Source organism: Bactrocera tryoni, chromosome 2, assembly GCF_016617805.1.
Source record: "Bactrocera tryoni isolate S06 chromosome 2, CSIRO_BtryS06_freeze2, whole genome shotgun sequence".
Lineage (NCBI taxonomy): Eukaryota > Metazoa > Arthropoda > Insecta > Diptera > Tephritidae > Bactrocera > Bactrocera tryoni.
In genome coordinates, this window is record NC_052500.1 from 59,902,250 (window position 1) to 59,925,149 (window position 22,900).

The window sequence follows — 22,900 nt, forward strand, 5'->3', positions numbered from 1 at the left end:
TGTGGCGAACATTGTGCAAGAGTGCAAGTAGTTTTCTACGATGTGAATCGGGGTAGACGGAATGTGATAGTTGTCCATTTGTTTGTAAAGATTACAGATTTTCAACTTTCATTTACTTCATTGAATAGTTCTGTTAACCAGTAATTTGATTTACTGGCAAGCTAATCAAAGTTGATACCACGAAATGCAGATATTTAATTATTGGCTTAAGAGAGGACCCTGTTATCAATTTGTATATGTATATTGCCTATAAGAACAACTGACGGCGATTGCTTTAATAAAATTTTATTAAATATGAAAATGCGTGAACTTCGGTACCGTTGTTGTAGTACACTTCATAAATACCAAACTTTGTGAAGATATCTTGTCAAATAAAAAGTTTTGGATACTCGGATTTGATTGTAATTTCAATGGAAGCTCTATAGTGGTCCGATATCGTGGGTTCCTACCAGTGAGCAGATTTTTCGAAAGAAAAGAACGTGTATAAAACATATGAAAACATACAGACGGATAGGACTAAAGGGATTCAGCACGTCATATTGATCGTTTTTCTTAGAGTTTCTTTCTGGATGTTACAAATCTATTAGAAAACTTAATACTTGTATACCCCGTTCAGCGTATAAAAATAAATACAAATTTATTCGAAATCTTGATTTCGGAAATAACTATGATAGACTCTAAAGCTGCGAGTCAGGTGAGGGCTGAAGATATAAATCGATCCTGTGAATAATAACAGATTTCTACAATACTATATATTGAAAAATGCTAAAATTCATATATTTTGAGAAGTTTAATCTTCGGTATTATTCCAAAGATGGTCCGAACTAAGAAAATTAGTTGGTTTTCGAATCAGATTCCAGAAGAAAACCATTCATTGAATGAAACCACAAAACTTCGTCACTTGCCTCTATCCTTGCAAGGTTACGTTAGGCTTACATCACGAAGACAGACAGGTCCCTATGCACTTGGTTCTTTCTTGCTTCCGTTGTCCACCCGTGAGAGCATCATCTACCATGCTTCAACATTGCCTAACCAGCGAATTTGTTGGATTTTAGGTGCTCAACTATATCCATGTCGCCGTAGAGCTCATAATGTTCCTGGCTTTATGTTCTTCGATATTCATTGTTCACACGGATGGCTCCAAAGAACTTGCAGGAACCACTCTCTCGAAACTTTCATGTGCTTTCTCAGCACGATTTGTCTTTTTCCATGTTTCGGCGCCGTATAATAAGACGGGAATGATAAGATATTTATAAAGCGTAATTTTAGTTTGCCTAGAGATAGATCTGCTTCTCAATGGCCTACGGTTTCTAAATTAACACCTGATCGTAAAAGTTGTTTTGCGCTTGATCTTCAGGCTTAGATTGTTGGTATAATTTATGCTGCTTCCGAGATGGACAGAGTCCTTCACTCAGACGAAACCATCTTTCCAAAAAAATATTCGAAAGCGTTGACTGCCTTCTCTTCAGTACTTAAGTAGGGAAAATTTAAATAAAAATTCAGCCTATCATTCGTATCAATAACGGATTTTCCAATAGTGCCTCTCGTGAGTAACTTTAAAGCTTGTCATATCAGCTAATCATATACTTCTTCCATATTCTGGGATTTAGTCACGTGCCGCTCATTTGACAAGACATGCATATGATTAGTTACAATAACCTATTAATATTATTTTCAAGTTTACAACAAATTAAGGTCCAACCTAAAGTCGTCTGTATGCTGCAGAATGTTTTAAATTTCCCATGAAAAGTTGCAAGGATGGTCCGTTTATCTCACTGATGTGTCAACAATTTTAAGGAACATCAGACTTTCTAAGGAGGATGTAGCAAAGATAAATCTGAGTATCAGAATATGCTAAAAACTGTATGTTTCAAGCAACCGTGTTACTAAGGTCAAAAATCAGCTTATTATTTCCAAAATTGCATCATTTGATCATTTGTGTGCATCATTCATGATACGCTAGAGCAAAACAGTAAAATTCCAGCGACAGCAGCTATACATATCTACACTACTGTGCCCAAAAAATAAGGTGACATTGTATTTATTTTTAAAATTCTGTATTTATTCTTCCAAATCAATTTCATTCCCTTCAAAGTAATCCCCTCCCGATGCAATGCACTTATGCCAACGGATTTTCCAATCTTCGAAACACTGGTTGTTGCCACTTTCCGGGATGGCCTTCAGTTCCGTCTTCGCTGCGGCTTGAATCTCTTCTATCGTATAAAAGCGGTATCCCAGGAGCGGTCTTTTAAGCTTGGCGAACAGCCAGAAGTCGCACGGCACCAGATCAGGTGAATACGGTGGTTGCGGAACGATATGGGTTGAGTTTTTGGCGAAATGATCACGAATTACGAGGGCAGTATGGGATGGTGCATTATCGTGGTGTAAAAACCAAGAATTATCTTTCCACAATTCCGGTCTTTTTAGACGGATAGCGTTACGTAAACGACGCATAACTTTCAAATAATATTCCTTGTTGACTGTTTGACCGGTTGGAAGGAGTTCATAATGCACAACACCACGATAATCGAAGAAAACAGTCAACATGACCTTGATTTTTGAGCGACTTTGGCGCGAGTTTTTCGTCTCGGCTCTTTTTTGGCACGATATTCGCTCGATTGATCGGTTGTTTCGGGGTCGTAAGCATAGATCCAAGTCTCATCGCTAGTTATAATGCGTTTCATGACACCCTGGTAGTCGGAAAGCATCGTTTCACACACTTCAACGCGACGCCTTTTTTCCAAAAAATTCAATGTGTTCGGTACCAGTCGAGGTTTGACGCGCTTGAGGCCCAAAACATCCTTCAAAATGCTATTGGCTGAGCTTTTCGTTATGCCAACTTCATCAGCAAGGTCTCTAATTGTTAATCGACGGTTTTTCAACACCAAATCTTTGATTTGTTGAACGTGAGCTTCGTCGGTTGAGGTTGATGGTCGCCCTGGACGCTCTTCGCCTTCAACGCGCGCAGTTTAAATTCACCTTATTTTTTGGGCACAGTAGTAAGTTCTAAGAGTCTTGGGAGATCCAAGATTATGCTAATACTCTCTTTTCTCTCTCTATCAACAAGAATACCGTTATTTTGCAACATAATGATGACGGAAAGCCAAATCGATCAACAAATTATACTATTGAAGGAAACTTTATACGCTAAGAAGTCACTTTATTGACCTGCATCACATCCAAAACCTATTGATAATTATAAACTGAGATTATCTTTTGTCGCTTGCATTAATGAGTCGAACTGGAAAGATAACACATGCCATTCAGGCGACTCTTCCCCATATCGTCTAAGGTCGGTCAGATTCAATGCGTACACAGCGATTTCGAAATGTTTCGGCGGAGCAGGTATTTGTTAAGTATACCGCATTTTTGCTTCCCAACATCTCTTTTACCTGATGTTATTGAAAGAAATATTTTCTTTAATTTTGAATTTCATTGTGACCAACTTTGGACACTTTCTTTGCAACATCTACTTGGTATTGTCTTAGAATTGTTTTCTACTATCCTACCGATATCAAGCCTACTGGCTGCTATTAGCAGATGTAATTACCTTTAAATTTAGTATTGGTGGTTTGGTGGGTAGTTGACACTGGATAATGATTTCTTTGATCATTTCACTTATAACAAGTCACGAACTATTTTTATACTCTCGCAACAATGTTGCTAACGAGAGTATTATAGTTTTGTTCACATAACGGTTGTTTGTAAGTCCTAAAACTAAAAGAGTCAGATATAGGGTTATATATACCAAAGTGATCAGGGTGACGAGTAGAGTCGAAATCTGTCCGTCCGTCCGTCTGTCCGTCCGTCTGTCCGTCCGTCTGTCCGTCCGTCCGTCCGTCAAAGCTGTAACTTGAGTAAAAATTGAGATATCATGATGAAACTTGGTACACGTATTCCTTGGCTCCATAAGAAGGTTAAGTTCGAAGATGGGCAAAATCGGCCCACTGCCACGCCCACAAAATGGCGGAAACCGAAAACCTATAAAGTGTCATAACTAAGCCATAAATGAAGATATTAAAGTGAAATTTGGCAAAAAGGATCGCATTAGGGAGGGGCATATTTGGAAGTAATTGTTTTGGAAAAGTGGGCGTGGCCCCGCCCCCTACTAAGTTTTTTGTACATATCTCAGAAACTACTTTAGCTATGTCAACCAAACTCTACAGAGCCGTTTTTTTCAGGCATTTCCATATACAGTTGGAAGAAATCGGATAATAACCACGCCCACCTCCCATACAAAGGTTATGTTCAAAATCACTAAAAGTGCGTTAACCGACTAACAAAAAACGTCAGAAACACTAAATTTTACGGAAGAAGTGGCAGAAGGAAGCTGCACCCAGGCTTTTTTTAAAAATTGAAAATGGGCGTGGTGCCGCCCACTTATGGACCAAATAAGAACCATATCTCAGGAGCTACTAGACCGATTTCAATGAAATGGTATATAATGTTTTCTTAACACCCTGATGACATGTACGAAATATGGCTGAAATCGGTTCACAACCACGCCTTCTTCCAATATAAAGCTATTTTGAATTCCATCTGATACGTCTTCTTTGTATAATACGAGTATAAACATTAGGAACCAATGATGATAGCGGAATAAAACTTTACAAAAATACGGTATTTGAAAAATATGTAAATGACGTATTATGAAATCTCGATTATCACTTTACCATGCGAGAGTATAAAATGTTCGGTGACACCCGAACTTAGCCCTTCCTTACTTGTTAACATTTTTAGTTGAGTTTACATACAACTTTTTCATTTCTATTCACTTCGTTTCCAATGCTCTGTTTGCAAACACTTGCTAAGTAAACGAAAGGATTCAACAGGCCGCAACGAATATTAACACGAACAATGAAAATAAATGTCCCATTTGCATAATTCAATTTCAAGCCATGAAATCTCATTAAACTAATACATTTCCCCTAGCAGCAACACTGAATACACACACATAAAACTACATTAAACATTTTACTAAGAAACCGACCACTAGTAGCTAGCTCGCAAATTCATGACTGCTCATAAATTATGAACGATTATATTTTAGTGAGCCAAGTCAATCTATTTGGAATTCCTTCCTTAACCATTTTATGCTTTTATCGCATGCCGCATTCGGTGATTAACTGGCGCTGCAACAACAAAAAGCAATTTAAATTTAAATTTATGTGTTGACCAGCCCAGCGACAGTCGAAATTAGACAAGGGCATAGCACTGAGGTAAGCAAATGGGGAAAACTTTAAATAACAAAGTGACATTAATTTCGTTATTATTTAAGTAGGTAGTTACAAAACATATATAGGGATGTGTATATGTGTCTATGTGTGCGAATGACCGCTTGTAAACATTTACAGCGTACATACATACAAATATGTATCGCCTGAAATGGGTCGTAAGATAAGCAATTTAATGTGTCTACATTTTATATGGTGACATATGTTACTTGACCGAGCGGTAATACTTATGATATTTTAAGAAAATTTAAAGCGAACTTGGTTCAACCGGTAGCAGTGGGAATTTGAGCAGAAAATTTAATTTAAGTTAAACTTCCTGCTTAAAAATAAATAAATAAAATATTAATAAATTTAAATAAAAAAATCATAGGAGAAGATTTAATGCATAAAGGCGGCAACTCTATCCCCAGAATCTGTTTCTCTATATTCATCAGGTACTGCATACGCTTTGGCAAATTTAATGACAGTCGTTATATAAGGTTGTCATTTAAATTTATGACGTTTATTTTCAAGCTTATTGAAATAAGCGAAGAAGTGTTGTTTGCTTTTGTCAAGTAAATTTTTTTAAATTTAAATCTTTCTCTGGTTTGTCATGTTCTCCAAAACAATGGAAGCAAATGCCATTAGTGTCATTAAATTTGACATAACAAAAATCTTGCAATAGTCAGTCTGTTTAACACTAATAAATATGTAACAATTATAAAATTAGAACATATCTTAAATGAGTTGTCACGCATATTTCAGTTCCAACGCCATTTATTTTTGCTAGAAACGTGTGACTACTCAGGCTTCATAATAAAATTTCATAAAAACAATAAAGACCATCTGATCAAATTTGACCCGGACTGACATATTTTCAAGAATTTTAACAGGTGTGCCCGTCCTACCGTAGTAAAATACATTCGGTGTTTTGGCAAAATTCGTTTTGTTTAATCAACACAGTTTGCTTCAAGGTTGACAAACTGAATATGGCGATCCTCCAACTTGTCAATATCATTTCTGTATTTTGCTTCAAAACAGGCCAAACTATTCAAAATCATCTCTTCATTTGACAAAAATTTCTTCACAACAAGCATTCTTTTTAAACTGAGAACAACAACCGGGAACGAAATCTGGAGAATACAGTGGATCCGAAAGCAATGCGAAGCCTAATTCATACATTTTTCCCATCGTTTTCACTGACTTGTGACATGGTGCATTGTTTTGGTGAAACAAAACTTATTTTTGCTTCAAATGCGGCCGTTTTTCGGCGATTTCGTCCTTCATACGTTCCAGTAACGCCATGAAATAGTTGATGATCCTTCCTTTTTCACGATAGTCAATAAAAATTATTCCATTCAATACAGACGCCATAACCTTGTCAAACGACTGTTGCATTCTTCTACGTTTTGAAGCGGGTCCATCGTGCGTAATCCTCTCGGATGTCTTTCGATTGAAGTTCGGAGTGATATAATGGAGCCATGTTTCGTCCATTGTCGCATATTGACTCAAAAACTGAGGTTTATTATGCTTGAACTACTCCAAACACTGCTTCGAATCATCAACTCGTCGTCGTTTTTGGTCAAAAGTGAGCTCGCTTCGCACAAAGCTTTCTCATACCCAAATATTCTCGAATCTATGAATATGATACACACTCAGTTGATATCTCTAGAGCGCCTGCTATCTCTAAAAACTTCCTTTTAAGGTCATTCAAAATTATCTTGTGGACTTTTGTGATGCTTTTGTCGGTTACAACTTCTTTTGGGTATCCTCTGCGTTCACCGCATGCATTGGTTATTTCACCACGTCCAAACTTTGCATACCAATCATTGATGATAGATTTTCCTGAGGAAGTGTCCGGGAACTCGTCGTCAAGTTAAGTTTTTATTTGAAAAGTATTTTCAAAGGAAATATTTTATTAACACACGGAATTCCTTTATCCTTTTTTTTCACAATAAGAAACATTATTTCACTCACAATAATACAGTTATAGTTCACTAACGAATGATCCGATAGCTGACATGCGCTAACTAAAAGTCATATGGATTTAATTCTAGTAGCACCATCTATGTGTCAGTCCGAGGACTTTTCAATGAACCTGATTTTATCTGTATTATCGACTAATTCAAACAAAAAAAAAATGTGTTTTGCTTAGTTGGTAGCAGTGTCCTTAATTACTATGCCAAATATGAACGTCACCTGTCAGCCAGTTTGTTTACAGAAACAGCTTAAGTCGGTACACCTCAATAGTGCGTTTCGATTTTTGGAATGCATAAAAATGTCGAACAAAGAATTTGTCTCAAATTTTATACTTTTTTAATTTACTTTAATTTTTTGTTTTGTTGCGAATATTGAAAAACGCTTACGGTGAATCAGTTTTATCAAAAACACAAGAACAACCCTACGGGTGGTACAGAGCCTTCAAAGACGGTCGAGAAATCGTTGAAGACATGCCTCGTTCTGGAGGGTCTTCGACCTCTTCAGCTGATGAAAATATTAAAAAAGTAAAGGATATTGGACTGAAAAATCATCAGACATGTGTTAGATAGATGGCGTGAGAGCTCGATAGCTCTCGCGAGTCCGTTCGAATGATTTTGTTGGATATGTTGGGTATGAAACGACTTCTTGCTTGACTCGTCCAGGTAAAACTGAATTTTTTCAAAAACAGTACGAATGTGACCAAATTTATAGCTGAAGACACATTGAATACCATCGATCAATAACAGTATTCACCAGATTTGGTCCATGTGATTTTTTTCTTGTTCCACAAACTTAAATTGCCGCTCTAAGGAACCTGTTTTCAGACAATCGAAGAGATAAAATAAAATTCGCTGAAGGAGCTGAAGGCCATTCCAAAAAGTGCTTATGAAAAGCGTTTCGAGGTCTGAAAAAATCGCTGGCACACACTTATCCATCTGGTGGGGATTACTTTGAATGCGACAAAATAAATATTGATGAAAAATTAAATATTTTGCTTTTCATTTACAATTTCCGGGTGCTTTTTCATCAAAAAGTTGAGTTAAGCAGGAATCATGTTAGAATGAAGATCGAATCCAAATCGCAACGGATAGCTGGAGTAATCATATGAGGTGAATTGGATGTGTTGGGAGCGAATATCCCTTCTTTTTTATCAGCATCATAAATGGTGAGTCATCATGTGTGATATGGTGAACATCTTTTTGTTGCCAGTTAAATTTTATAGAGAAGACTTTATTACCTAGAACAAAACTCGACCGCGAAGGTTATTCAGAATTTAGAACTTTTTTGAGCTCGAGTTGTGCTGAACATTTGGGTGCGGCAAATATTAAAATCTACAAGTTGTAATTGCAATTCGAGAAATCAGACAATATTATTCAAAAAATTTGCTGGGAAAATAACACCCATATGATTATTCGAGGACTGACAGTTTTCAGATAAAGATATTTTCTTAAGGTCTTAATTTGGCCTGTGCTGAAATTCGGTCCAACTTCTATCGAATATAATGAATATCAATTTTTCATTGCGTACCATTTTACAAATGAAAATTCAATTTCCACAACTGAAGCTCAATGAAAGTTTAATATGAAATTTCACATACCCAGAATTCATCTTCTTAAAGGTTTTCGATTCAATCGATTTACAATTAGGCTTCAGTAGACACATGTAAACATTTTACTCCTCCTAAAATAATGGAGGAGTAAACCAACACTTCGCACTAAAATCAAAACTTTCAACAGCAGTCAACACCCGATGAAAGCGAATTAAACGGTGCAGCAAACATTTTCGGGCCATTAGAATATTTTCCCCTTCACCAACTTTCCTCCATTTCCATTTGCATCCCACACACTCCGACTGTGCGGCTTGACTTTGTGGTGGCTTTTCTGCGATTTTCGTTCAATTTTCTGCGGATGTGCCACAAACAGAGTATGTTGCATATTGCATGCAACACTCGCAACGCCTACATCATTCGTGCAAAATTTACCATGAAATTCCAATTAACTCCACAACAAATTCCCCACTAAAAGAGACTTGCTTGTGGCGCTGGGTCGAAAATGTGTGGCGTGAATGCTTTTAACAAAACCCAACGTGAGCACATTCCCTGGCACTTGCGAGCGTCATGGAGCCATTGGGTCAACGTAAATCGCTTTTCAAACACTTTCCAATGAAAGGCGGTGATGGTGTTGCCACTGCTGCTGCGGTATAGTAGACTCAAGCGGTTGTTAGTTTGTTTGCCATGGTGCTTAGTACTAGCGGCATGCATACGCGTATTAGCACTTTTAGGCTCGTGCCTAAAATGCTTCGTGCATAATTGATGCAAAAAACGTTGTCAATGCGAATTCGAGGAAATAAAGTGACACTCTACACCTAGGCATCCATTTCTTTTTCGCTATGTATGGCTATGTGTGTTTTCGGGTGTGAGATTTGAGCACTGAGTTTCGAGAGAACAAAACTAGATGTGTTAATGAGCAAGATTTAAAGCAAAGATTAATTCAAATCTTGAAGATTAAAAGTAGGGGAAGGTTTGGCGAATGTTGGGCCACGTTTTGATTTCGGTTAAAAAGTCACATAAAAGTTATTTTTTGTGAAAATTCCAAAGCATGGATTTGTAGTGCGAGTCGTAACCTTCCTTTTGATAACATTGGCTTGATAAAATTCTACAAAAATTTAAAAGTTATAGCCATTGGCGCAAAAAACCTGATTTTGCGATTTTGAAAAAAGGTGGGAAAAGGGAATGTCGGGCCAGTCTGTAAATCGATTAAAACATGATTGTTACCGATGAAAAACGTTTATTTATTTATTTATTTGAAAGAGAGATTCATAAACAATAAGAAAAATAGGAATTGGCGAAAAAATTTATTCCGACTCGCAGTGGATGCAGGTGTAAGTGTTCGGGTTCGGTCCGGCACATTTCAAGTGAACCCCTCGATCACAAACGATGCAATGGGCCGTGTTTTGACGATTCTCGTGCTTCGGCATCTTTTGTCGATGTCGGTTTCGGTCGGAGACGGGCTTCTCTTCTGTGGCGTCTTCGATTTGCCACGGCCTTTTTGCTTCTTGGCTGCTGGTTCATCGGCTGCCTTCGTCAATTTTTGCCGCTTTTTTTCGGCCTTGTCACGCAGATCTGCGACAACCTCAGGCGATGTCAAAATCGTTGACTCCATTGTCTTGCGGCCACGTTTTGATTTCGGCGCAGGTGTGCCCAATTTCAACGGGCCAACCGATTTCAATGCATCACGGAGCTGTGGAGCCGAAACAAGAGACAACGACGATGATGCAGCACCACTTGTTGAAGCTGGTGCACTTATCGATGCCTCCGACGTTGACACCTCCTCATTCGCAGCAGTCACAATGGCATCACCAGAGGCAAGAACTCGACGTTGATTGTCGGCGTCTTTCTCTTCGTCACCGAACAAATTTTCGCCGCTCAGTTCCGAAGCGACAAAGTCAACTTCAGTGAAAATTTGCGGGTTGAACGGGTAGATGCCAGTTGTTCGGAAGCCGGATTTGATGGTTTTCGGCGTTAACATAACATCGAGGCACTGATCGACAAAGAGCTTCACATGATGCAGATCGAAAGTGACACCAATGTTGGACTTTTTCCATGCATCATGCTTCACGGTCATCATGCCTTTAAATGGTGCAAATACCGCAACATCTAGCGGCTGCATTTTGTGCGTGCATTTCGGCGGAAAAGACAGCAACGTGATGCCATGATCTAACGCCAAATCTATCGCCTCGATCGATAAATGCGAACCGTGGTTGTCCAGCAGCAACATGGTTGGCGAATCGGCATTAGCACCGGTGTGCTTGATGAAATGACGCATGAATTGAGGGAATACGTCAGAGTTCATGTAACCAGAACCGTTCGCAACACCAACAGCGCCATGACTCGCATGAGTCATAAAAATCTCTTTCATGTTGACTCGGGAAAAGAGGAAGAATGGCGGTATAGACTGGCCACTAGCGCTGACGGCCAAAGCCAAAGACACATTGGTGCCTTTTTCGGCAGATGTTGATGTGCCGACCTGCTTTTGTCCTTTGCGCGCGATGGTTTTGACAGGTCTGGTTGGCACGGTCAGGCACCCGATTTCATCCATGTTCCATATTCGGTGAGGTTCAAACGGCGTCTTACCGAGAACGGATGAAAGGTTGGCAAAGAATGCATCGACATTCTCTTTGTTGAATCGCTTCGCACGGCTCTGGCTTACTTGCTCTGGCTTACTTGCTCTGGTGTTCGCAGTGACAAATTTTTGTGGCGTTTCATGAACACCAACTGCCAATCCTTACTCGCCTGTTGATTGTCGTTCCATGGATCCGGATACGACGCGCCAACTTTCCGAGCAAATTCATACGCGAGCTTACGAAGCTCCATCAAACTAATTCCATAGTTGATGTCGCTGGCCTGGGGAATGTAGCTTATCAGCGCCTTCTCTTGTTCGATGTTGAAGATCTGAAATAAAAAAAAGTTATTTATTATTCGATGAAAGAAAAAGAAAGAAACCAGCAGAACTCACTGTTTTTGTGCCCATCGTCGTGCTTTCAGCCAGCAAATTCTTCATGACATCGGCATTGACCGTAGTAACGTCGATGCTCGCACCATCAAATGCTGCAATATAACGCATCAGGTTGGTCCTCGGAATTTTGTGTGCCGTCGCAGATTGTCGAACGCTGTTGTGATGTATTTTCACCGACTTGATCGCCTCCAAAATGTTGTCGAAATCAACAATTTTCTCTTGTTTGGGATAGTACCGCGGCATAATGACTAAAACAAATTTTTCGGAGCACGAAAATATCAGGAAATGTTGAAAAACTATTGTGTTGTTGAAATTCTGCACGAAAAATCACTTATACACGTCAAATATATGAAGTTAGCATGTCAAATGTAAAAAACTATGTGGCCCGACATTCCCCGTTCCTTAAAGCACTCTGAACACGTCGAACAATTCAGACTAATGTCGTGTTGGAATCTCTACAGGTAACTTCTAAAGCACCCATGTCCACTTAGTATTTGGATTTGGTGGAAATTCAGGTTCCCATAACGTCTGTCGATCCATGAATGTATGCCCGGTATCAGCCTATGGGTGTTTGCCATCGCTGCTGCTATATTGTTAAGCTTTTGACTCACTTTTTTCTTTTGACTCCTATAGACGGCTCTGACAACTTGTATACCCGCCTGATTGTCAATGGGCATCATATTCGCAATTACTCAAGCACTGATAGTATGCTACATTATTTCCCTGGTGCCTTGCTCTTGACATTTCCTGTAGTCGTATCGATTTGCCAGCCCCGTTCTTCCGGCATGAGCCGCAACCAACTGTGATCCGTGTCCTTCTATCAACTGCCATAGTAAGACTTTTGTATATTTCTGATCTACCGTTTCGCAAATGACTTTTGCATTTTTGTACTCAGATATATAAATCTATTGCGTTTTATTTATCTTTGCTGTGCTCTTCGTATAGCCAATGCATGGGTTTATCAAAGTTGATCACACTTCGGATAACAGCCGTACACCATACTTGACAATATCGTCCACTATCTTACTACCCCCGATGTCTTTGTGACCTGACATACAGCTTAAGTGAAGCCGCTTGTTCCTGGCGACGCTGTCCACTGCTGCCCTACTGCACAAAGCACTTCTGGCCGATGTATGAAATGATGATATAGCCTTCATTGCTTCTTGGCGGTACACGTGCCTGCTGATATATTACAAACTAGTTCCGCGTCTTTCCCAATAGTAAAGACTTCGGCTTGAAATATACCGCAGTGATTCAGCAGCTTAAAAAGTAAACTTTCGGCCAAATCTGAACAGTTTATTCCCGGAACCATCACCACCGTCCCCCATTTCCGAGCCAAGTGTTGTTACTCGCAGCTAAATACATTTGTGCCAATCATGTTTACTCTGAAGCTTCTTTTCCAATTCAGAAGTAGGATCATGTAGTCAATGCTTGCCAAACCGCCTTTACCAACTGAACTATGTTCGAAAGTTCTGTAAATATAATGTCCGAAGGTTCTGTATATAATATAGCTATTAGTCGTCTTACCAATTTTACCGCGCTATTTTTAGCAAAGAGATCTATTGGAGGCTGATTTAACACTTGTTCGAGATCCGCCGTTGGAACGGTACTTGATGTTCCTATTAGACGCAACGAGCGAACCGGTAAAATTGTCTATTATTTTCTGGTAGTTAAATTTCCACCATACCTGAAAGAGAGAGAAATTTCCAGATTGTGCCGAGTATCTGGCTACATGTTACTGACCTTTTCCTTAAGAGAGAGCTTGATTTTTTCTTAAGAGTAAAAGCAGAAGTGATTTATAAATATTCCTAAATTGCCGATTTTGTAATTTTTTTAGAGCATCTTGTACATTTACCGTTATTGTTTTAGGCGCCGTTATTCTGGTACTGACATGCACGCATTCACAGTGATTATCCGCTGTCACGAAAATCACTGAAAACTATCAAATCGAGTACTGTTTTTTATTCTCCTTTTTTGCCTCAAAAATCTACAAGCCGATTTAGCGTCGAATGCCACGTTCCGCTGCAACCACAATTACTTTTTGTTGTCACTTGCTCTCGCCGTGTCAACTCTACAAAGAACACCGTATACATTTGGACTCGTATATATACTCGATGATGGTACGTGTCGCAGTCAGACTGACGGCACATGGCCATAGATTTGGCAATTTCACATTTGTTTGCAATAAAAACACGTAGCCAAATTGAAAATGGAGTGAGAGATATCTTTGAAATGCCTGCGAAAAGAGGAAATAAATCTGGTATATGTGGGGAATGAAGAGTTTCGATTTGAAGTTGTGCTGAAGTGAGCAAGGGTTCAATGGAAGGGAAGCAGTTGAAAGAGATACGACACTAGAAGGGTTGAGTATGGAGAAGTATCAGAGGGAGGTGGTAGAAAACTCTGCGAATGAAGTGTGTAAAGAAGACAAAAGTAGAGGCATAGAAGCTTTCAATAATGGCAGTTTGAGTTACCGAACGTGTATTGGGGGTTATTTTGCCCAACACTTTCGGTAAGAACCACTGCGAGTAGCCGCAGGGATCACAGTTTGCACAGCTCTTGACATAGGCATACATACATACACAATCAAAGGAGCAAAAAAACTAGCCTAGCTACTTACTCATTGTGCGCACGTTCTCCAGGCTAGTTGTTTTTCCGGATCTGCCTCTATTTTTTCGGTTTTCGGGTCTCACGTTTTCTTCATCAGCGCACCAAGCCCATTTCTCATTGCACTGCCGGCACCAGTTGCTTCCCTCGGTTGCATGCAGTGCTATCTAAGGTTATTTTGTTGGTTCTTTCTTCATTTTTATTGCTATTTGTTAACATTATTACCTTTTGTTGTTGTTGGCAAATGCATTCTCACGCCTGCTATTGTATCGCCTTGTAGTCATAATCGAGACGCTTGCGAAATTTCAATTCCAATTCAATTCGCTGCTGGCTGTTTCCGCCACTTTACCAACTGTGTAGCTTCGCAGTGGCCGCAGATCTGTTCGTCCTTTTTCGCGGCTGATTTTTTTCTTTGTTTCCGCAATAGTTGAGTTTTGCAATTAGCGAAGTGCCAGCGGTTGAAATGAAACATTTTTTGGCCAATTTTTGTTGTTGCTTGCTTTTGGTGGTCTGCTATCTTTCGTACTTGGTTCTACCGTCATAGAATCTAGGCGCACGGCTTCTCAGTCAAGTTCAAGCTCTTTAGCTTTTTGAACTTATGTAGTATATGAAATATATTGTAAGAATTCCGTAGAGATAATGGAATAAAACATATCTTCAGCATCTCGCTGGTAAACCTTAGACTAGGTATCCCTAGCTTAGTTTAGGTAAGAAAGTTGATCCTGTAACAAGCGCCAAGTGGTACCTCACTTGGACCATCTAGAAGGGTAGTCCATTTTTTGCAATTCCCACAACAGCGGTTCTACATTACCGGAATTGACCCAGATTTTTTTCGAGCCAAGGGCTGTTATTTTGGAGATCAAACCCCTTTTAGATCGGTAAGTCTTAGTATAAGTATGTCATCACTGATGTAACGTCTTACAGCAGGGTTACTCCGTATCTTCCTAACTCGTACTGGCATTGAGATCAACCCGGACCCGGAGGAATCAGTCCCCCAATTTTTATCACTTCATCCCGCAGGCCATTTTGATACCTAAAATTGCAATTATTGAGGAGGAAGACTCTCATAAATCGACACAGCTCTTTGACCCTATCACAGATTGGTGGGGCAGCTAATATCAGTTTCGGCTATCATGCCTAGTACGGCGAATGTGTGACTAAATGTTAAAATGTTAAAACTCAGCCTTATAAAAAGTGGACATTGGAGCAGAAAGCGACTGGATGTTTATACTTCACCTTCTTCCATACAGCTTCGACGATTTGTGACCAACACGAGTTTTGGCTTTTCACGATTTATGCCAACTCCTTTAGAAGCAAGTCGTTCAATAGATTTCCTGTTTTCTATTATTGGCCAGAAAAATGTCGGAGTCGCATGGGCTCTACCAAACTCCTACGAGGTCCTGTGGACAATTTTAGAATACAAGAATGCAACGGAAATCCAACTAGTTCACCCTCCGATGCAAGTGGAACTAAGGTGCCGCTTATTGCTACCTCTTTTGCTTTTCGCTATGGCCAAGTATCCATATGAGTCTGATAATGAAGTTGCATTAAGCTATTGATAGTGTGGCGAGGCACACCTTAACTAACTTTGAGTGTACAGTGATCGAGCTCATAGCCAGTTTTGCCGCTTTTTGTCGGTTCCTACACTTCTACAGTGATCCAGTAGCCTAAAAATAGGCTTCATGGAAAACTCTTAGCGGAAACTCCGTCTTCAAAGCACGAACTGTGGAACAGCTCACGATGACTAGACTCCTAAGCTACTAGACCGATTTCTTCAACCTGGAATGAACAGCAGGGAACTGTATTTGGAGGACTAAAATGTTTATCTTTAATAGGTTGTGAAAATGTCCATCAGCTAAGGTATGATTAAGAGAAATTTTAATGAAAATGGTTACATATTCTCTCAATTATAGAAAAGCAAATTGTAGATATTGACATCGACTTGTACTAATGGGAGAGGGGGGAAAGAAACTGGAGCTAAATAAAGTCTGACTTTAAACTTGAAGGTTAATTAACCTTCTAATAAATAGCCATGCGTCTGTTAAGAGAATCCATTGTATCAACACAAGGTCTAATTACATATGATTTCACAACAGGCACAGGTAGATCTTGACTGAATGACATAGTGAATTCCATCACATCAGTTTAAGGACATTATAAATATTGTTTATATGATTTACCGCGAAGTTGATGGAAAGGAACTCAGTAATATGTATTAGTTGTATATCAAGTTTACTGAGAGAAAAAATCTCATAACTACTAATATAAATCAAAAACTTGGGATTGCTTAACACAACATAAATGTATCTTTCCTTACAATGCTAAAGATTTCTCACATTAACACACCTTTTATAAAAAGAGCTGAAAATCTCCATATACTAGTATATATGAGAAGGAATGTATGTATATAAGCAAAAGGCCATAAAAATGACCAGTCTAACTGTATATAATAAATGTCGCTTGTGTAGTAACCCTCGCTGAAATTTTTTCGCCTTAACCGCATAAAAAATGATGAATAGCTTTGTGGTGGAGTGTTAGCGTTGCTCTAATGAGGTGGTGATGACTATTAAAATTATAGTGTTTGAGAACCCTTATAAAGGTGCATACAATTTTAGTGCTAAAGTTTTTAAATATTTCTAGATATAAAGTGGGTGAATTGAAAAGTGAAAATAATTTAAGCTTCTGCTTGAGAGTGAGAAACTCGACATTAAAAAAACAACGCAAAAATAATTAAAAGAGATTTTTGTCGTTACTGAGGTTAATCTCTCTACTGAAATATTTCTGAAGTTTTACTACATGCTATTTACAGAAATAATTAAAATATGTTTGGCATCCTCAGTAGTAATAACTCTATACTCTCTGGCACATTTCAAAGTTCACCACCTGTAATTGAATCTTATGTACCATCTACCTGAAATCAAGAGGACATACAAAAAGCCATCTTGGATACCAGATTCACTACACTCTTTGTGATCTCAAATCTAATAATGTCTACTACTGTTAAGCATTAACTGAATGTGCAATACACTCTCGACTCATTGAAGTCAGGTCGACTGCCTGTAATGTGAACTTTAATATTATATTACAGAAGTTTCGGCAAACTGGCATTTAGCACTAGAATGGAAAAATCGAAGAGAACGGAACTGGGGTGGGTTTGTTGCCGGAGTTATGAGATCCATTTTGGATATATTTGACAAGACATGAAGCCACATAAAACATGAAACTATCAATGATTTAATAAAATTCGTTCTTATATATTTTAAATGAGCTTTTCATTTGAAATATAACATTTTTCTGTCTCCTTTAAATTCTGTTGGAACCGCTCACGTTTTTCTTCGCTATAATTTTCTAAATTATCCAAAAATTTATTCAGATGATTGCAGAGACTTATCTTGATGCTTATATTTGCTTTTGGAGTATGAAAATGTTCCACTTTTTTTGTACAATTTTTTTATACAAAATATGCAAAAGATTTCTAAAACTCTTCTTTATATAATCTTATGTATGTAGACCCCCTTAAAATAATCTACCGTGGCCCTAATATGCTTGTACAAACGTTTTTTCCAATCCTCGAAAAAGTTTTTAATACCGATTCACTTTTAACGTTTTTTTGACTCATAACGGTTTCTCCAGAGCGGTCGGTTGAGTTTGCTGAATTGCCAGAACTCACACGGAGCTTAACCAGGCAACCAATACTGTGTTTGTGGCACGATGGAAGAATCAATGCAGTATGCGACGTTGCATTATCGTGTAGCAAATACCACGGGTTGTTGGCGAATTCCGGCCTATTTTTACGGATAGTCGTCGGAGGTCGGAAAGCATTCGAAGTGCACCTCACCTCGATAGTTGAAAAAAACTGTCAACATAAACTTCATTGTTGACCCTCTTTGACGTATTTTTCGACGTCGACTCACACGATAGTCTGATCGTATAGATCCAAAGCTCATCGCCAGTAATAATAAGTTACAAAATTTCTTTTCTTAGGCCCAAATTATCTTTCAAAATAGTTTTCACAGATTCTTTTGATATTTCAACGATGCCCGTAAGATTTCAGACTGTTAGTCGCATATTCTCAAGCTCCAATTCCTTTATTTTATTGACGTATTGATCATCAGTAGATGTTAGTGGCCGCCCTGGACGTGGTTCGTCGTACGCGTTCTCGACCCTATTTGAATAATTTGTACCGATCAAAAACACTTGCTCGCGGTAAACAATCATAACCAAAGACTTTTCCCAACATTCTGAATGTTTCGGCACCAGAAATTTCATTTAACACACAAAATTAAATGGAGCTTCTTTGTTGAATAATTTCACTAATCCTTAAAATCCGGAATGCAATTTTTGTACATCAGAAGATTAATCTAAAGTGTACTACTTGGTACTCAGCAATGGGTACTGTTAACAGAGTATCTAAAGCTTACAATTAAGATTAAACTGGATGTGGTGCTTTGGTATATTTACAATGGATTCGATAGGTTCTAGGGAATGACACGTGAATTAAAACGAAAAAAGTATAAAGAGTTATTGGGTAGCTTAACAATTAGGGTAGTTTAGGTTAGCTTGGGTTAAGTTACGTTAGGTTGGGTAAGTTGGCTCATATTCGTGGGCCACTAATAATACCACTTGGACTGCTACATGCGATTGTTTATTGTAATGTCCAGAACTGCTAAGTGCGGATCTAAACGAACGTAGTATACCTACAAAGCGCTAAGGGGCAAACACAAATTTATTGAGCTGGCTGATGTCTACTCCAGCCGATTCGCCGGGATCGTGGATAGTATGGCAACCGGAAGATAGCAGAGGGTTAAGCGAATCATTGAAGGATTAAGTGCGTATTTGACAATATGAAATATACCAGAAGAATAAGAGTTAACTAAACAATTATAAGGATACTATGAGGATTATTTACATATATAAGCATACTATAAGGGTTAATTACATATGATGCTAAAAGAACTCTAAGCCGTAAACCTTTCACAAAAAAGTCTTTTTTTGGAAAGCCTTTGATTTGTCCGTCTATATTTAACAATATACTTGTATATATTATAAAAGTACGCCTGTAATGATCGGCAAAATAAATCACCGATTATTAAAGTATATTTAATTGTTTAGTTTTATATTATTTTAATTTATTTGTTCAATACAAAATGCCTATAAAAAAATTACGGAAAATACGTTTTGTTTGTACTTAAATGTGGATATAACTTTTTAGGTGTCTTCCAATATGTATTCAGAAGCTTACTTTATCAGTTTTTTCTACAAATAATTAAAAAAAATTATCAAAAATTATTTCTCAGCTAACGATTCAATTACAAAAATTCCAAAACTTTCGACCTGTCGCCGACGCAGCCGAGTTGTTAAAATTTAAATTTAATACCGAATATTTCGCACGCCTAACAGCACGCTACACCGAATTGCAGCAATTAACTTAACTGAACTATTTATCGCCAGCCAACAAAGTCGACTAACAAATGAGCATTTCCAAAGCTGACACTGCAGCCAACTAGAACTACAACAGCAACAACACGAAAGCGTGGCAACAACAGCTGGTTGCGTGCCTGTCGAACGAGCCAAGTTTTACAGGCGCTAAGCGATTGTTGGCAACAACTTTTACACAAGCGTCGCTCCAGCGGCCAAAGTGTCAGTGCGGCAGAGAGTGGAGGGCGGAGTGAAGAGCCAGCAACAAAGCAGGCGTGTGCACAAAGCAAAGCAATGCAAGCGCAGTCAATCAGACAGTTTGCCGTTTAGTTGAAATAAATATGCCTTTTATTTGTTTAAATGCTTTAGCATGGAAATGCGCTTGTGTGAGTGTGTGTGTATGTGTCATGTCTGTGGAAAATTTGCACAAAATTTTATTGCACACAATCGTTGAAAAACAATTTGCTGCAAAAGTTACACTTGCAATGACCTGCAACATGTTATGTAATTTGTATGCCCTTCTTTGTGTGTGTGCGTGTGTGTGACAGCGTTGTTTGCCAATTTCACACAACGAAATATGTGGCAACTTCATTGCATTCACTTTAAATTGCAATTATCATAAAGTATGCCTGCTGTTTTGTTGTTTCTTCACAAAGTTATTTCATTTATTTTCGGTTATTTATAAGCAACCAAAGTTGAAATTCAATACTTTTGCAAAGATTTCTCGCCGCTGCATAGACACATGCAAATTTATGGCCTTGTGTGCTTGTGTGAGTTGTGCAAATATTTATTTGTTGTATAAGCATCGCTATAACGAGGACGGCAAATTTATTAACTTGCTATTGAATATTTGCAAATCTTTGCTTTTATGTGTGTGCGTGTCGGAGTGGTGTTAAAATATGTAAACAATGTACAGACATATTTTTGAAATTTACAATTTTCCGCCTCAGTCATATAAAGGGATAGCAAAGATTAATGTATGTAAGCGGGTCTTATTGATATTTGAAAACGTTTACGTACAGTAGCTACGGAAAGTATATAGTTTGTCAAAAAAGTCTTGCGGTATTTTCGCTAGTTGGCGCTGAAAGCGCGTAGTTCTAGTTTTATTCGTCGCATCGGGTCATGCTATACCTTTTTGGAAAGCTCATTTCACGCGCTAACACGTGTTTGATTGATTGTCGTTTCTTTTAAGTCGTTCGTGAGTTATAGCGTCGCAAATATGGAGCAAAATAAAGAGAAAATACGGCATATTTTACAGTACTACTACGATAAAGGCAAAAATGCATCTCAAGCCGGCAATAAAATTTGTGCAGTTTATGGACCCGATACAGATTCCATTTCCACTGCGCAACGATGGATTCAACGTTTTCGTTCTGGTGTAGAGGTGGTCGAAGATGCACCACGCTCCGGAAGGCCTGTCGTCGAAAATTGCGATAAAATCACTGAATTGGTCGAAAGAGACCGGCATGGTAGCAGCCGTAGCATCGGTCAAGAGCTGAGCATGAGTCATCAAAAATTCATTACAATTTCAATAAAAAAAAAAATTCAATAAAAATACCGCAAGACTTTTTTGACAACCTATTATTTGCAATTAGATTGTTAGATATAAAAACTAAAAAAATGCTAACTTCGACTACACTGAAGCAATTAATTGAAATTTGCTCCCTGAAATGCAAATTTCAATCTTGCCAAATAAAAATGGTTCCATACAAAAATTTGATTTTAGTCGTTCAATTTGTATGGCAGTTATATTCTATAGTTATCCGATCCAAACAATTTCTACGAAGATTATAGCGTCAAATTCAGGAGTAACTTTTGCTGAATTTCTCGATGATATATTTGCAAATAAAGAAGTTTCCCATACAAAGACTTGAGCTTGATCGAGCTGCAACTTTCAACTTTATTCTAGACAAAAGACGTGTTCAAAATCTTATATTGATATACCAAAACTGACAGTCTCATTCGGGTATACACATACAGACATACCTAGATGGTCGACTAAACCGACTAAAGTCATCAAGGTGATCATATATTATAAATGTTTTTATAGGGTCTCAGACGTATAAACTGTATAAAACTCGCTGTCAACTAGCTAAAAAATTTCAGACGCATTAAATTTTACCGTAAAGATAAATAAAATAAAACTCATCAATGAAATAGGCGTGGTAACCATTTCAGGTAAGAGCTCATATCTCATCAACTACTGTAACAATTGCAAATAAATTTGCAGTGTAAAATTATACTGATTTTCTTACATAAAATTAGAAGCTAAACTAATTTGGAATACAACCATGCCTACCTTCCACGCATATCTCAACAGGAAAAATTCTAATGGTGCGATATCACTCGATCTTAATAGCCAATCGACCGGCCCAAAACGTGAAGTTATCTGCTCACCGAAGTGCTCTCTCAATAAAACTACTGATTCATGCGACATGCGGGAAGTACCGGATTATCAGCGTCAATTTCAGGCATCAAATGTGTGTGGCAATTTTGCTTGTTTAAATACACATTCATTCAGAAATGCGCCTCATCGCTGAATAAAATTTGGTTCGAAAACATCGGATTTTCTTGGATTTTTTCAAGAGCCCATAGAACGAAGCGTCGACTGCGGTTTTCGCCGTTGGCATTGCGCAAAGGACCATAAATCTTTTCTCTCGAAAACTGGTAATGCCGACTCATCAGAGCTTGTCTTCGTCCACTAGTTACTTATATAGTTTGTGCTTCGTTCGTCGATAGACGACTTTACTTCTCAATTTCATACTCAGTCTGAAACAACACCTGTTGTCAAGAGTCATTCTGCGTTGAATTTCGATACTGACGTTCTTATGTGCGTTAATTCCGGTTACAAGATAGACGAAATTATCTATGACTTCGATGTTATGACTTTCAACAGTGACGTGAGAGCCAAGTCGCAAATTCGACATCTCTTTGTTTGATGACAGGAGAGGACCTCCCCTATGCTCTCAAAAGCAGCTTAGCCCATTAGAAGGTGGAAATGAAATATCTGGCTGAAGAAATCTACATACATCTAAACCTTATTATACCTTTTTGAGTTCTCGATAGTAGCTTGTGAATGATTAGTTGATTAGTTTTCTATATCCATACAGGGTTTGTCCGGAAAGTAATAGGACAGATTTTTTTCCGCCGCGACTGTACTTCTGAGCATAT

The 22,900-nt window shown here is 38.4% G+C and overlaps 1 protein-coding gene across 1 annotated transcript; it reads right to left on the reverse strand.

The window, feature by feature from the left end:
• Positions 1–10,102: 10,102 nt before the first annotated feature.
• Positions 10,103–11,815, reverse strand: LOC120768797. The gene is made up of 2 exons (XM_040095553.1): positions 11,708–11,815; positions 10,103–10,732 (listed from the first exon to the last, which is right to left on the reverse strand). Exons 1-2 carry the CDS (start codon positions 11,813–11,815, stop codon positions 10,103–10,105), a joined length of 738 nt encoding a protein of 245 aa, XP_039951487.1.
• Between the last annotated feature and the right edge of the window lie 11,085 nt (positions 11,816–22,900).

Excerpts from the sequence above, each read along its gene's own strand:
- LOC120768797 (XM_040095553.1), bottom strand. The coding sequence starts at position 11,815 with ATGCGTTATATTGCAGCATTTGATGGTGCGAGCATCGACGTTACTACG. Across the intron at positions 10,733-11,707 it reads CGACGATGGGCACAAAAACA|TGCCTCGATGTTATGTTAAC; the intron begins GTGAGTTCTGCT and ends TTTGTCGATCAG.